This window comes from Amblyomma americanum, chromosome 6 (assembly GCF_052857255.1).
Source record: "Amblyomma americanum isolate KBUSLIRL-KWMA chromosome 6, ASM5285725v1, whole genome shotgun sequence".
Classification (NCBI taxonomy): domain Eukaryota; kingdom Metazoa; phylum Arthropoda; class Arachnida; order Ixodida; family Ixodidae; genus Amblyomma; species Amblyomma americanum.
In genome coordinates, this window is record NC_135502.1 from 27274882 (window position 1) to 27292374 (window position 17493).

The 17493-nt window shown below is 43.8% G+C and overlaps 1 protein-coding gene across 11 annotated transcripts in view; it reads right to left on the reverse strand.

Moving 5' to 3' along the window:
• The window catches only part of LOC144136475 (rho guanine nucleotide exchange factor 11-like), a 131878-nt gene that overhangs the window by 95124 nt on the left and 19261 nt on the right, over nucleotides 1-17493 (reverse strand). For all 11 annotated transcript variants that reach the window (XM_077668834.1, XM_077668833.1, XM_077668832.1 and 8 more), the window contains 7 exons: nucleotides 17056-17135; nucleotides 13447-13551; nucleotides 11808-12094; nucleotides 8910-8990; nucleotides 6156-6488; nucleotides 4753-4917; nucleotides 2380-2451 (listed from right to left, as the gene is read on the reverse strand). In XM_077668834.1, coding sequence (XP_077524960.1) covers nucleotides 2380-2451; nucleotides 4753-4917; nucleotides 6156-6488; nucleotides 8910-8990; nucleotides 11808-12094; nucleotides 13447-13551; nucleotides 17056-17135 — 1123 coding nt within the window. The remainder of the gene's footprint in view (nucleotides 1-2379; nucleotides 2452-4752; nucleotides 4918-6155; nucleotides 6489-8909; nucleotides 8991-11807; nucleotides 12095-13446; nucleotides 13552-17055; nucleotides 17136-17493) is intronic.

The following is a 17493-nucleotide window of genomic DNA, read 5'->3' on the forward strand; positions in this document are numbered from 1 at the left end:
CAAAATATGCATCGCGAATATGTATGCGCTTTTATGGTGTGACTGACGATGCTTCATCGAGGTCCGAAATATCCTACAAGTTCGAATTATTGTAGTCCAAATTACCCGTCGGCTAGTGTACATGGCTGGGAGTTTGCTCTCGAACACGGAAAACGTGCAACAGGCAGGAAATTCGACGTGGCCGAGAAGTGCGTCCGACGATGGTGTAACCAAAAGATTGCACTGAGGAACACAAGTGGCAAAAAGTGCACTTTCCAAGGTAAGCAGTGCAAGTTTCCCGAAATGGAAGAAGAGCTGCTCTGTTATGTGACGGAAGAGCACAACAACAGCTACACAATGACAACAGACATGCAGCGCGACTTCTTGTGGAATGAGCATGCACCATAGCACAGCACCAGCGATTGAACGTAGAATATATGGCGCTCATTCCCTGATTGGTGTGTTTTTAATTACAAATAGGGGTGTGCGAATTTTCGTAATTTCGAATACGAATCGAATATGTTTCATATTCGGTTCACATTCGTATTCGAGAAATGATGTTCGTGAATTTCTGAATATTCGAAAATTCCTGAATACTCAGCAGCGATCGTATACCGTGCCGACTTTTGTAAATTTGATTGTGGAAAAAGCGCAATATCTGGGCAAATTATCTGAATATAGAGTTTAAAGTTCCAAGAGAAAAATATAAAGGCACTGTTCACTTTCTTCTCCATCGTTTATCGCGTGGACCGATCGCATTCCGATGCCGCTAGGCTTGACCTTGTGCGCAATTCCGCAAGTGGGCTTTCCCACATACCACACGTGCTGCGAACAAGATGGGGGTCGACCCGCTTCTAACAATTGCAACGCGAAAGCGCGTTTATTTTTTTATCCTTCCCTAATATGTTATCTAATTAATGCCCACACCCATGGCATTCGTTCTGTCACCTCAACTCTCTGAGCGTGACCACCGCCATCTTGTCTTGGTCAACAACGCTATGTGGGAAAGCCTACTTGCAGAATTTCACGTGAGGCTCCCAATGGGGCGAGTCAAGGTGTCACAACAGGGCAAGCGATCCTGTAAAAATCCCGCCTATTGCATGGTGCACTGTAACCCATGCACCTCTTAAGTGGGTGTAACGGCAGGCGTGACTACGTTCGGAGGGCCCCTGTCACTAGGCCAAAAAAAATAACCTGGCCGCGTTAGTTTTGGTTTCTGAGCTTCGCCACTCGCCCGTGGCAATGGCAACTGTCGGCCCGCGCATTCACCAGTAGTCCAATCTCAGCATCTTGCCACTTTCAGACACTGACTGACACGTCGCTGGCCATTTTTTTTTTTCCTTTTTAGAAGTAGCCTCGCCATTCCTGCGTCAATGTGCGTTCTCATCTCGCTTACGTTCGCGATGTCTTCCAGCAAGCCGAAACTCGGTGCTCATCACGGGATTACAGGTGTTTGCACGAAAGAGCCATCTCTTAAGACTACTGCATTTTTTTCGGGGCCGCGGGGCATTTTATAAATCGACCTTCGAATAACCAGAGCATTTCTGTCGGTTCTTTGAACTCCGAATTAATGAGGTTTTACTAGCCGTCATGTTATTTTTGTTTCCAGTCTTGTCATGTTATGGATTTCATTTTGCCTGACCACATCACAGGTTGGATACCGTTTAGTAGTATACATTTCTGCGCATATCATGTTTGTTTTTTATATGGTGCTCAGACAGTCTGGTTTTGTTTATTTCAGTTGCAAAGGCCATACACCGTTTTGGAAAAAAAAATATCAGCAACAATGTTTGCTTGCTTATCTTTTCTGAATTTATTTTTTGTGCTGACCAGATATTCGATATTCGAAGCCATTTTTTCTTCGATTCATATTCGAAATTTCAATATTCGCACACCCCTACTTACAAAAAAACTTTTTCTAACATTGGACATTGGTATGAACCACATCCCGAAAATTGGCCCTCGAATCTGGAAAAAAAGAAGTGCGGCCCTTACGCACATTTATACGGTACCAGGGGACACTAAAGAATCCAAATACAGGCTTGCTAGTGTTGCTCGCTTGATGTTCTACGTCTTTTCAAAATGTTGTTCAGTTACTACTGCAACAAGCAAATTAAAACTGCTTCATAAATGCCACCTTTCATTCAAAGATATTCCTTGCTCTTAGAAAGCTGTTGCTAGTTGAAAAAGATCACCAGAAAATGGTGGAAGCGCTATGCAGTAAACTGGGTGCACCCTTTCTCCCCCAAAAAAGGAGAAAACATGGACGCATTTTTGATACACTGCACATAACTGGAACAATGTGCAAAGCCCTCATTTGCAGCCTTTCCTGCTGCGAACTTCTTCCACATACAGCTGCCACCCACTAATACAAGGAGTGTCACAAAGGCTGATGCTTGCCTCTTCCGATGTGTTGTCAGCATCCTCAGCCACATCGTCGCCACGCCATCCCTCCAAAATCTCACTAGGGTCCTGAAAACAAAGCAGTAAGCTTCATTTAGCACAAATCACCTACATGCAGTAGTGTTCATAAACTAATGCTGTCTTCGGCCGTTGGCATGAGCGGAGTTTTCTGCACACTTATGCAGTGCTGCATGTTCGAACGGGACAAGCACAACACAAGTGAGTAGCACTGCACCGATCGGAGACTAACAGAGGCGCACAGTGCAATCCCATCATGCAGTGCGCACTAGCAGACACCGTGAGCTGACGATACTGATGACTAGAGACTGGATTTCAGGCAAACGCTATTTTTTTCAATGCATCGTAGTCATGCCATTTTTAATATGAGCATGAGATGTGTGTTGACAATATGTTTAATAATGTTTTTATAGTGTCTAAACACCTGTTTGAGGTGTTAGTGCCTATATATACCTATTTCCGATGTTGGTGCAAATTCAACGCTTCATCCCGAAGAAAGTGCAACAGAACATTTGAGGGGTAAGGCCGTTAATTTTGTTCTATTAAAGTTTGGCAGACACCCTCAACGTACGAAGCACTGCTGATGTCGGACATCAGTGCACACAAGCTTCATGCGCACAAAAGCATGGCCCTGCTACTGCATATAAAAGGGTGCTCTAGCCATTTCCTTGGTAGTGGCATCTGACATACTCTTCGGCAACATCGAAGTCATGTGCTGCTGCACCCTTTTCCGACAGCCCCGCACTTAGATGTTGCTGAGAATGATTACCAACTCTCAGGATGCATACCCGTCATGCGGTCAAGTCACCGGAAGAAGTTTCATTTTCTCGAGGCCTGTAAAGTGCAAAGTTGATCTGGTGACAACATGGCAGAACTCCTTTCTTATTGGCCTTATCCGAGAATCGGCTTTCTTGAAAAAGAAGGGGGGCATGAAACCTTTGTATGGTAAGAGTGGTAGCCACTGCAGCACACTTCTTTTAAGGCTCAAATGAAGCCTCGCCTTCCCATGAAGATGGGGCACGGAAAAGCCCTTCTTCAAGGTACTATTGTATTTACATGAGGAATGAACGCACTACTTTGGCTGTTAAAAAGTGCAACTTTCATTTCACTCGCAGAATGAACGCACCCCATTTTTTTTTTGCACACAGTTTGCTGCTGATGGTAGCGAATGCTAAGAGGCACCCTTTCTTGAATGCCGAAATAACTATGCCATAATATAAAGCGTATAATATCAAATGACAACCTTATACAAGCCTACATCTGACCTAACAGAACAAAACGTCAGTAAAAATGTTCCACGACGAATCTGAGAGCCAAAAAAAACCACGGCCAGTCGCAAAGGGTTTCTAAGTTCGGTCTGCCATATTAATGTAGAAACTTGCTGCAGTGGGGCTTTGATCTCAGCACTGATAGTTGGGCTGAAGTGAACTGTAGTTGCTCTCTCTAGACAGCATTATGGGCTGCTAGCCAATTTATACAAGCGGTTTTAGGACTCCTAGTTTGCCGGCATTCCTATAGTGGGTGCAGCGTGTCGGCACAATTGCCGCCATTTTGGCGGCAGTGAAGCGATGGCTTTGGTGGGCTGATGATGCTCCATACTTATCGCCATATGAGGCATATCACTGGGGGTGGCATTTCAAGTCGACTATGCTGTAGTACGGAAGCTGTGCCAAGAGTCCGTTTTGTTTCACTTTGAAGATGAAGTATTTGCAGATCAGTGTTTATTCCATCAGTCTACTTTTGTCCCATTTCTACCACTTCAACTGTTTTTCGAATATTTTACTCAACGTAACGAAATTTTCAGAGATTTTCTTGGGGAAAAAAGTGCATTCGTTATGCGAATAAATACAACACTTCTGTTCATAAGCTGCGGCCCAACTTCCCATGTCATCCTCATCATCATCAGCTTGACTACACCCACTAAAGGGCAAAGGCCTTGCTCCGCAGCCTTGAACTGTGGCCTTGTTACTCTCGTTACATTTGTGTACTTTTTAACCTGCTTCATGGCCACAAAAGCATTAGAATCGTGTACTTTTTCTTTTTTCCATGTTTTGTGCCCACAAAGTCGACCAGTGCATTAAAATTATCGTCGTGTTATATTCGGGTACATAAGGTAAACTGAAAACATATACAACAAAATGTCAGGAATAAGTTTCCACCTGCTTCTTGAAAATAATTACACATCAAGATAAAGACGTACAATCATATAAATAAGGCTTTTCTTATGCTCTCCAATAACGTTAAAACACAACTTCCAGAATATGCGGAGAACACTTCTCCGCTGTGTACGTGGCTACAACAGAAGAAAGCAATAAAGTGAAGTGGAGAGAGGAGTGGAAGACAGCTGCTCACTCGAACAGGGGTCACTGGGGGATCGTCCGTACACGAGGAGGAAGGCATGAGGCCCAAGTCAAGGCTGGGACCCACGGGGGGCTCCTCGACCGGACCTAGGGGGCCCTCAAGTGTGCACAGCAAAGTTTCAGGGCTTGACCGCTGCCGCAGGTGTGTTGGCACACTCTGAAAGATGTGCACAGGGCCTCAATGAGCACTTTATCTGAGCTGGCTGATGCATACCGGGTTCAACAGAGCTCACTTTGCCGTAGCATGCAGCAATTCATTTTGTCAACTAATAACAGCAAAGAATTCACATTTACAGTTTTCAACGGGTTTTACAAACTAAAAAATTCGACGACCTGTTTAAGAATAAGAACAGTTATAAGTAACTGTCAACCTTCTGTGCAAAGCTAATGTATGTCCGCAACCAAGTTTCTGAACAAAACCACTTTAAATGCTGCTGTTAGGTATCAACGCCATGAAGCGAAAGCCACCATTCTGGATTTGTCACTGGTCTGGCATGGTTTGCCATGGTTTGACATGGCAACTAGCATCACCTGACATCACATTTTAGAAACTGTCACAATCGATAGCACCTTAGTTTGCCCCTAGTGAGAGAGTATGAACTGAGATGAATTATAAAAATGGTTCTTTGTAAGTAACCACAATAAGAGAATATTTATGCAAGTGGAAAGCAGATAATAGTATTTTAACAGTTTTCACATTGACTGGTCATCAAAAAGACTAATTTAGATATCTAGCGTGTCTCACTAGATTTCTGTACCTGCCTCATGATAATAAAAGCCGTCAATCACACTTGATTTAAAGCTTCTTAAACTAGAGTGCTACTGAAAAAAAAACATCACTGCAAATGCGTTCCAGGACAATAGCAGATTCTGTGCATGCAGTCATTCCCTATGACATGACAGCTGCACCCTATCCCCTCCCCCACGCCCTCTAATGCATAAACTAGAGGACATACCTGCACAACATGACCACATTTGGTAGATTGGGGGGGGGGGGCAAACAAAAAGAGAGAGAAAGACAAACAGAAAGGCAGGGAGGTTAACTAGGCAGCACCCGGTATGCTACCCTACATGTGGGAAGGGGAACGGAGGGAAACAAAGAATGAAAAATAATAGGCCTCAGTATGCACTGCTTCCACACAGAAGGCTTAGCCTACCCACAGGTGGCACATTTTGAAAGTGGCCAATCCTTAGCCCAACTGGCTCTTGAAGCTTAGGTCCACCTAGTCAACATTCTTTGAGGGCAGCTGGTTAATGGTAACAACATAATATGATGCTGACAACAAGACTCTCTATTTATATAAAGTCCATCATACAGACATCATTGTGATTTTATGCCTGCACCCATTTTAATAACAGCACAAAGATGAGACAGCTGTAATGTACCGCACTCACCCAGGGGCTGGGACCAAGTGCATGGGATAGGTTCTCGAGGGAGGCCGAGCTCGCAAGGGGTCCTGAACGAGGACACCCCCCACTGCCAGACGAGTGGGGCGCCACATGGAAGGAGCTCGAGCGGAGTCCTTCAGGACCTTCTGTACTGCGGCGGGCTTCTATGCTGCCCCGCGACCGCGGTGCACTGGCCACAGCAGCAGCTGCCTCCGATCCAGAGTTCGATCCCCTCAGGGCCAGCAGCTGGCTCTCCAAGTGGGTAATGCGCTTGCGCGCACTCTGCATCTCTGCCTGGCATTTTTCAGAAGATGTCTTGCCATATTCCTGAAGCAGTTGCTGGTTGGTGGAACAGAAGAGGGAAAGAGGGTATACACTGGGTTTAGGTAACCAAACAAGTTCCTCCTCAATATATTGAGAGAGGAGAAAAGGCATGTTCTCCAATTCACTGCCCTTAGCGATAAGGAAAGATGACAAAGAAGGCAACACATGGAGATAAGAGCCTAGAAAAATCATGTGGCCACTTGACCTTGACATGTCTACACCACCAGTGAAATCACCTGAAGTGAGGTCACGAAAATGATCTACTTAAAAAATGACTAGTGCAGAAACAACTCCACAACTGCCTAACTTAGCAGAAACCAGGATGAACAGCGGAACCTACAGTAAATCTCTATCAAAATCAAAATCCGTGAACCCTGAAAAACTCCAGAGAGTACCCTTTCAGAGTAATAAGTAGTTATTCATAAATCATGTCAATGTACATGCCAAATGCACAATGCTATCATTATATCAACAGGATCTAAGTTAAAAAATTAGGGGTGCAGGAATATTAGAAATTTCTAATACAAATAGAATATATTTGTTATTCAGTTCATATCGGATTCGAATATCTGAAAATGGCCAACACAGCATATGTGCAGCTCACCCAAAGATCAAGTTTATGTGTAATGAAAACAGTGCAGAGGCACCCTCTTTGCTTTCTTTCCCATTGTTTATCATGTACACCGGTCACATTCAGGTGCTGCTAAACTTGGACTTAAGCAAAGTTTCGCAAGTTAAGTAGCTTTTCCACATGCTACACTTGACGAAAACAGGATGGCCAACTGCTCGCTTCAAAAAGCACACGCTGGAGCATGTGATTTTCTGTCTGATCCTTCCATAATGTGTTAATGTGTTTCATATTTCATGCCCACGCCCATGGCACTCATCCTGTCACCTTTGCAACCTTTCTGTCTTGAGCTCTGCCATTTCGTTTTGCTGAAGTGGGATGTGCTGGAAAGGCCACTTGGAAAATTTCACATGAGGCTCCCGAAGCCGAGCCAAGCCAAGGTATCACCAGCAGGGCAAGTGATCATGTAAAAATCTGGCCCCGCCATTCCGATGTAATTGTGCGTTTCTCTCGTTTATGTCTGCATCGTACTTCCAGCAAGCCAAAGCTGTGCATGCATCGTGGGCTGTTCACTGCTTGTGTGATGGAGTCTCCTTGCAAAACTTCACCGCATTTTCGAATCGCTTCTTTATCGCGAGGGTGTGGGCACTGATGATCCAACCTTCGGATGATTCGGGCACTTTTTAAAATCACTTGAAGTCAGAATTAATAAGGTTTTACTAGCCATCATATTTTTACAGCAGAATCTCAATTACAAACACGGTTGGTAAGAATTTCGGGATGATATAAATTTGTAATATTCCCCAGATTCCCCAGATTCTGCGCATTGTGCACAATGTGCAGAATTTTGGATGCTCCGAACTCTCTTCCATGCTACTATGAATGATATGACCACTTTAACCATGACTACACCCTCGACCATGCATAGCAGACACCTCAACCGCCAGCCGCTTGGTATGCACCACAAGCAGCGAAAGGCGGCACACGGCCTGCACATCGCCAACACCGCGATCGCCAGTCGCTCTGTACACCCTGCAAGTAGGCCGCACAGACGTAAATAAATCTCATCTGCCGCAAATAGATCTACATGAATGCATCTCCCATGCTCCTGCATACGCAATTTGTTTGTTTCTGAGACATGAATTTCTGATTGATGTAGATTTTTTCGTGACCGCATGGGATTCGTATCATCGAGATTCTACTGCAGTTGCCAGTCACGTGTCAATTCATGGATTTGATTTTGTCACTAATTCTGCCCGACCACATTATACTTTGCATACTGTTATGCTCTCTAATCAAGCAGTTACATTACTTTGCCCATCATGTTTTTTTTGTACGGTAATGAGTAAATCCAGCTTTGCTTAGTTTCGACTCCAAAGACCATAGGCTATTTTGAGAAAAACAAGGAGGTATGCCTATTTATCTTTTTCAGCAAATTTTTTTTTTTCAAACTTAACAGACATTCGATATTCGACTTGATATTTGAAGGCATTTTTTTCTCCATATTTGTATGCTCCATTCGCATTCAAAAATTTCAGAATTTGCACAACACTATAAAAAATATGTTGCTCATAAACATCCAGTTAATTCTTGCATCCCTTGACATTTTTAATCATTTCACTGTACATACTGACAGAACTGTCCTCACTGATTTATTTACCACTATCCTTATTTTTACAGAAAGGAGAGGAATAAAAAAATTCAGCTGGAGCACTACGAGATAACTCCCTGTGCACCCCAAATATATTCACCAAGCAGCATTTGCTCCTCACGAAAAGTCACTACATCCGATACCCAAGCACTTGTTCCACGGACATTTTGGAGAAAGCCCGTATGAAGTGGTGCTGGGTTACCACCTATGTACTTACCATCAAATAGGCCTGTTCCTTTTCCAGCATCTTCTTGATAGTCAGGTACGAGATGTTTGTACACTGCTGCTGTTTCTCCAGCTGCAAGAAAAAGCAGAATGCCTTTTTGTTGAACACTGCCACAGCAGAGGGCAACACCCATAAAGCAGCAACCACTGGGAATCCTTTCCGCCTCATCAAAGGCCTTCGTTATCAACAAACTCAACAATGTACACTGGCTCACAAGTAGTCTAGTCGGTTTAAACCAACAAAACTTTAAGAGAGGTTAGTGATCTGGACCTCATGCAGTGCAAAAAGGGCACTAATACAAATTTTTAATCTAGCAGTTTGCAAGAGACTAAGCTTTGTAATCCACAATTCTTGTGGTTTTTTGCTCACTATGCAGAGAAGGGGGGACCATCAGGCAACTTTATCAGCTGTCGCATGAGCTACACCCGAGAAGGACGGCTACATCATTTCAGCCACATTGGGCAAGTCATGTTGGCTTAGCTGGCCATTGATGCTGCTAACTAGGCATCATGACCAAACGCTGCCAAAAGCGCACCTTTCCTGGAACCCAACACTGTTGTTACGACATCATGGATGGTGTTAGATGGGCTTAAAAATGCCTTCATAAGGCACTTTTCTCACAAAAAAAAAAGAAATATGAATCTTCACATGATACTCTACAGTCGAACCTCATTATAACACACTGGTTTAATAAAACAAAGTAAAAGCAAGGTTTGGTTGGCCCATGCATTATATTTCAATGGGAGTTATTTGTATTATAAAACGAAAAATTTGATTTGACATGGTACTGGCTTATAGCAAAGTACCGTAAAAACCGGACTATAGGTCGGACCGGAATATACGTCGACCCCCCAAATAATAAATTCTAAAAATGAAAAAAAAAATGTTTTTCAATGGAAACAGTACCGAAAGACACCCTTGCCTTGAAACAAATGCGACCCGACAGGTTGCGCAATGGTGACAGTATTTATTTTCTTTTAAATGCTGCTCGTATGTACACCCGGCCAATTTTTTAACAGTATCGCGTGCCCATCGACCCGTGTGTTTGTTTCTGGCACACAGAAGTACGGCGCCGTAGAGCAAAGCCCTTCCTCTTCATGAATTGCCGCACCCAGAATGGCGAGCCCTTGAATTGCGCCCTCGTGAGCCTAGAGGCACGCGTGATCTCTACCGCTTTCAAGCGGATGCATTCGGCAGTCACAGGCAGCGATCTTGCACGCAGCACAACCTTTCCTTCCAATTCTGGATACACCGCGGTCCGCCCATAAATGATGTTTTCTTCTTGTTGCTGCAAGTTGTAATACGCAGCTTCTGCCTCCGCCAGTACTTTTCGGATACTCCAAATTCGCGCTGTGCCACCAGGTTGCCGCGCGCTTCCGCGTAATCAATCGCGCTTTTCTTGAAGGCGACGGTGAATTGCCGTCGGCTTCCGCTCATTTTGAAAGAAAATGTGAAAAAGCAGCCTTTAACCAGAATAGCTTTGCAACTATGGAAATGAAGAATGGTGGCACTGCTGCTGATGGCAATGGTGATGGAGCGACGCTGTTGAGTCCAGCTGCCAATTGTTGCAAGACTTTCGTAGTTTTTTCCGCCAATGACCGGTATATAAGATGAGGGTCGACTTTTCACCATGGTTTTTTGAAAAGTTCGACCTATATTCCGGTTTTTACGGTAGTTCTTTGAATCTGTATGGTCCAAAAGAGCTGAATGAGCAGAAAAAAATCCAAAAAAAAAGAACACACCTTCCTTCTTCCTATCATTTAAATCGCCAATTCCAAAAAATGATTTAAATCGCCTGCATCAGCAGCACGCTGGTGCCATCTACAAAAAAAAAAAACAGCACCACCAGCCCAACGAGCATGTGATCAAACCATCGCCCATCGCTTTCACACTATGCTGCACTAAAGAAGCATCTCTTTGCAATCTCCTGGCTAGAACTTTGGTTAGCGCAAAAATAGCAATGGCCGTTCTGGTAATGCTGAGCAGCACGAGAATGTGACTAGACAAGGAACACTCTGACTCGCATCCGTTGCTCACTATAGAGGCCCCATTCAAGCAATCACAGAGGACACCACAACATGTGGCTTGCAGCTATGCCAATTCGTTCATTGCCTTCGGAGTCCGCACCCTGACTAACCAATCTCACGATCTGATACTACGGTCAGCTTGTGAGCATACCATTACCAGCCTTTGCATCAGGCGTATTTACAATACAATCAGCAGCCGTGTTGTACTGCTAAGAAAACTTCATACTTTCTGATGCCCCATAGTGCTACCAAACCAAGATGTCGCTTTAAAAGAAAAAACAAACTGCCCACTTGCCTTTTCCTTGGGTGCACAATCTTTCCTTAAGTTAAAAGTTGTGGGGAATTTTTCTCTTTCCACCACAGATCGCAATGTAAGGAACTTAAAGCAAGTGAACAAATTCAATAATTACACTTTTTTGTAACTTCATGCTCTCCATGTCTCAGCATCCATAACTTGGGCTCAAATTTAGTGCCTATTTTTAAAAAAACACCTTTTTGCCGAATATTTTACTTGAATGCAACAACGTTTAACTGTACTCCAGCTTTTGGAAGTGAATGGATCATGCATCAAACTGTCATTAATGCCACAGTATCAACAGCCATTTCAGAATTACTGCTCTTGATCATCAGCTCAGTTCAATCACAAATATGCAGAAGATTATTAGTCAAAATCTGCGAGCGTTCTTGTATAACTGAATGATTTTCCTAGAAAATATATTGACCATGTCATAGAGATTGCTTCACGTCTTCAGAACAGCAAGTTCACTCACAAAATCCTCATTATTTCTTACGTTGATTTATTAGTATACACGCAATGATAGCATGTTGCAACTAGAATGCGAAATAAGTAACATGGACTCACGTCAACTGGCTGGGGTCCCGTGATACGTTCAGAGGACTGCTTTGAAACGAGCGGTTGGTGGCCGGGAGGAGACGCTGCAGGCACAGTGCTAGCACCACCACTGCCACTGCCGCCATTGGGACGCTCGCCTGCACCAGAAGGCGGCGGTCCCAGCAAGGTGAGGGCCACATGGGCGCCTGACTTGATGAGATGCACCACATCCTGGTGGTTGGACTGCGTCACCAGTGTGCCATTGACTTTGATGATGCGGTCACCCTGGTGCACGCCCGCCCGTGCCGCTGCTCCCCCTGCATGAATCGGTTAACAAAATGAATTTATTTGGAAGTAATTCAAAATGCAGGAAAGGAGTGTCACCGGTTTTTTTTGCCTTTAGCTCCAGAGCCGTTTCAAGCACTGACGTACCTGCTTAAAAAGTAAAACAAGATCCCAGTGAAACAGCTGACCATATAGAACAGTCCAAGATGTGAAACACCTAGTATTGATTAACAACACTGACAGCCAAAAGCAAACAAATGTGTGCTGAACAAGAAGGATACAAGAAAATGAATGAATAGGAATGAAAATAAAAAATCCACGGATATAAAACCTTAGCAAATCAGCCATGAGCTCTCTCAAACATGCAACATTAATACAACTTTGCAAGGACCCAACCTTGTTCTCAGGCAAGACCATGAGTTTTAAAAATACGATAAAAACCTACAATTTGATCTTGTACAAATAATACTTTCAGCTGATTCAAATATATTTCACAAGTTTAGTTCACCCACAATCTTTTAAATTAACTTCAAGTCCACTTAATTCTCACAGTATGATCACTTTGCTCATATTTTCCCATTCCCCTAAAAATGTTTTAGCACTGGAGGAATGGCATTTTAAGACACTTGCTGCAAGGGGAAGACATAAAGTAGTGAAGTGGATGCAAGAGCACAAAAAAAAAAACACTAAAGCAAAGCGGGTGCACAGTACAATGTCGATAGCTTGATTAAAGCTACTTTCAACTAGTGCACTTGGCAACAGTGTCATTGTTCACAAAGAAGATTGTGTGAGAAATGGGAGTACAGAAATATTCATTGCATGCTTTTCATGGATGTCATTCGGCTTCAGATAGCAAGTGATGATAGAAAAGCTACAAAAGATAGACATACAAAGTGTTCAAAAATCGCGTTTTTCATTTGTAACTGTTGGCACTGTAATATGCATTCCTCACATGCATAACAAGTATACCAAAAAAAGACTTAAGGTGACTCGACCTTCAAATAATTTAAGCAAACCCCTGTGGGCCTACAAAGTTTTGATTACACTGTCAAGCGTACACTTGCAGCAGCAATGCACATCCCACCATGAATACCCAAGTGCTGACCAATAAACAACACTAACCAGAACACAATTAATAAGTACCCCCAAGTTTGCCATTTGACTTCAAATACTAAGCGAGGAACCAATGCCAACAAGAAGCCATGCTACAAAACACCGTGTCCCCTCCGGGATCTAAGCAAGTTCCCTCAAATTAGATGTAGCAAGTATGTGTCTGCCATCCAGCCACTTGACAGGCAGCTGCCAGGCAGCTAAGGCAAATGACATGGTGCATTTCATGTGGCTTGCTACGTCCTGAAATTCAAAGATCTGAGGAAAAACCTACCTGGCTTGACAGACTGCACAAAGACAGGGTTGTCACCCGAAACAGTCAGGCCGTAGCCCTTCTCGTCCCGCCGCACAATCAGGCACCTCTGGACCAGTAAGACACCTGCACCAGTGCACACACATCCAGATGCAGTCAAATGAATGCCGGCTAAGGACTTAGTTTGACATCACTGGCAACCTATGCAATAAATCTGCATGCAGGAAACAGGCGGACTGCATGATGAATATTTTGTCGCCACAACACAGACGGAACAGACAGAGACGAGGCATACAGTGATAATTAACTTTGGAAAAAAACAGCACAAACTTAAGACATGAACTGAGAAAGATAGGATGACACAGCGCTGTGTCATCCTATCTTTCTCAGTCCATGTATAAACGTTGCGCTGTTTTTTTTTTCAGAACATGAATTACCAACTAGCCCGTTCGACCACCCTTACAAGATCATTAACTTGCAGATGGTTAGTGCTCAGGTGTCGTTTCAATAGATCTCTCCCGGGATAAGTCATCAGCGCGCGTGTCTCTGGTCCGATGGGCAAAACACGTACTGTATCAATGAGGCTCACACTGGGAGAAGAAAAACTGCGAGGGATCTCAAATCGGGGAACAAAGGCAGCGGGGGAGCGCTCAACACCAGAAAAACCAGTTCAGAGATAAAAGTGGACGATTTTACCCATCGGGCCACACCTTTTTGACGTCACACTGTTTACACCAGGGAGAGGTGTATTAGCCAAACGGTAAGCAATTAGTTGCAAGTTTACACTCATTGCCGCCTGTCTTTGCCAGTTCACAGTTGCCATGCAAGTCCTATGTTACATTAACAGTCAAATAAGGCCAGGGGGTCGGAGCCACAAACAGATAAAAAAAGCTCGTTATTCAGGAAAGACTAACAATGTGCCGCAAACCACTAACAACAAAGGGTTAGAGTAAATTATTACACTTTTTTGTGGAACAAGTAACTCACCCGAGAAACAAGCACTACCAAACACCTTTGTGTTACAGATAATCCTAATAAAATATGCCAAAAATGGTGGAAAGGCAATATGCCCTGAGCCACTTGTGTTGAAAGGGCATTATTTTTTTTTGTGTGGAAAGCAAACAACAACTGGGTCCTGCCCATGCAATGACATGCTCTTTACATGTTAGCTTAGGTGGCATATAGCTGACTAGTGAACAAGGCACTAAGCAGGAGCCACTAACATTAACGCCGCCTATATGTTAACAGCTGAGCCAGGTAGCTAAGCCAGGTACTGTCTACATGGATCTCCCAAGGCATGCCTGCTGGAAGACTAGGCAACTTCAATGACCCAGCCCCTGGCTTCCTCAAACCTCACTTGCTCACAGGGATATCTATAACTCACCATCAATAAATAATTGAGATGACTGGTGTAGCATGTATTCTTCATATCACAATATCTTTGGCAAAAATTTCCGAAATCGCTTTGAAAAACAATGGATAAGCAATCAACTGAAAAAAAATTGACCGACAATTACTTTACCCCCTAATGCAAAATTTGAGCGCTGCTTGATGCTGCGGTATACCAAGGCAAAAAACTTGGACAACGCTTAACTCCATCGGGCACTGCGTCCACATATATGGACGCGACCTAAGCCTCCTCATATTGTCGCATGGTGAATTTCCAACTTTGAATACCGCGCTCTTACCATTTTGACCTTGGATCAATCGAGACCCCTTCGATGCAGCCGGACTTGAAGCATTACTTATGATGGAAGCAACCATTGGCCCCAACTTCTGGACACGTTAATTACACAACCGTGCCAACGTGAAGACTTCACATCTAAAGCCACGTTCGGTGCTCGAAATACCGAATTTTCCTCTGCTTGCCGTCACAGAATGACTGTTTTTATCTGTTTTATAAGTCATGAACTACAGAATAATTCACTGAAGTGCATATTCTCACAGCTAAACATTTATTAATTTCTAACGATCTGTTAGAAAAGGCAAGCAAATGTTGCAGTGTTTATGTTCATGTACCAGGTTTAAGGTGCCATGTCCACAAATGTGGATGCGAATAAAATATGCTTAAAAATGGATATTTTTGCATAATTTTTTGCACATTACTTCTGCTTAGTCTACTGATCATCATTTACGCAAAAGAAGAATTTTCCTTTCATCAGATTAAATTGGCAGCTGAAGGGATTAAGCTACCATTAAGAGTACAATGCGAACCATTGCCACTTTGTCACACGAGGTCTCTAAACTATCACACTGAACAAACATTCCTCCATAGTGTAGAGCAGCGCAATGCAACCCTTGCCAAGTTGCAGCGTCCTCTCTCGCATTTTCTACTCCGCGTGAGAATGCGCTGCAACATGCTTGTCTCATTGCTTCAAAGAGGAACGCTGAAGCCACAAAGGACGTTTATTTGGAGCGGGCCACAAGGTGAGTGGCCCGCATATTCAGCGTACAGTGTGCCCATTCCCATGGTAAATGGCATAGACTCCACAAACGGCCCCTATGTATGTACTGGTTGATGGTTCGGCTCCTGACTCAAGTTGTGACTAGCAGTTTTGGATAGATCTTATGCTGATCCAAACATAATCAGCCACACACCTGTGTGACAAATAAGGGGCCTACAATTTTGCACAAGAAATCAAGGCAGTGCATCGTTTTTCAGACTCTCCAATGTGTGTCACCTGAAACGGAGGGGTTGTGGGGGTATCTGCCTGCTACCACATCCACTGCAGTCACTAATGCGCTGGTAGTGGCGGTACATGTTCTAAACATGACAGCTATTTGTAAATGTGTTTAGGAAGTCAATACGCAACAGCCGGTGCAGATTGAGTGCAACCTCTCACGTCTGCCCCGCAGCACCCTCCTCCTCCACTTTCACCTGACGCTTCCACCTATGTCTCTTCCATCGTTACCCCCTCCTCCACCTTTTCATAATAGCCCTTCCTTTGTTATTGCCCTACTTTCATCCTTCACCACCTCTTCACTTTGCTATAGCTCTGCCAGGTTGTCATGCTCCTCACATGGCTATAGCTCTGCCGATTTTCCATGCTCTTCGTTTTGCTATAGTTCTGCCGGTTCGCCGTGCTCTCCATTTTGCTATAGCTCTGCCAGTTACACTAACAACAATGACAACGTGCAAGCCAGGAACGGGTGCCTAAGAGCTGCGCGCTAATATCTATGAACAATCATAATATCAGTTTTGAGGCATTATCAAGTTACGTGCCGTCACACACAGCGTGACTTACAACACATCAGAGTCAAAAGTAGCTTGGGTCATGCTTTACAGCAGTTGATTCGTGTAATGCACATAACAGAAATCCTTACCCTTTTGTCAGACAGCTACATGCATAAGTTTTATCCCTATCGGCTTCCCGCTCTTCCATGAAAGCAGCTAGCTAGAACGACATTCCACGTGTTGCAAGTCATATTGGGTGTAACTGAACATAACTTGCAATGAATGACGCACCATGAGAGGTAGCACCAATGGGCGGACATTAAAAAATAAAAAAATTGATTAGTATCCAGGCCTAATGCTAATCTATGCCAATCTCTGACCAAAACTCTTACAAGTAACTTGTGAAAGGTGATGGATGCCCAGATATGCATGGAAGAGACACACGTGCAACTCACCCTGAGTGTCGTACCCATCAGCCGTGTGGGGTAGCTCCTCCCGTTTCGGCAGTGCATCACCCTTACTGAAGCTGCCCAGCCTGCACGTGCAAAAATGTGCAAATTTAAAGGCACCTGCCACCACAGTGCACATAATGGACACGCACTTGCTAGTAATATTACATCAGCAAACAAAACTGCTGCATGTGTTAACCCTAACATAAAAGCATGAATGCTGCACCAAAATGTTCTTTTTGAGGGATGTAAATCCCAGCAGATGTAATAAACACACTGAGAAAGTGAAAAGGAAAAAAGAAACAGCGACTGCACTGCATATATATACAAGCCCCAACTTCCAAGTACAATAGTAATATGAAAAGAACACATCAGAAAGCCTTCCTCTATTTCAATACTATCCTAACTTCACTAACCTATCTCATAGATGACTGTTTACTCTGC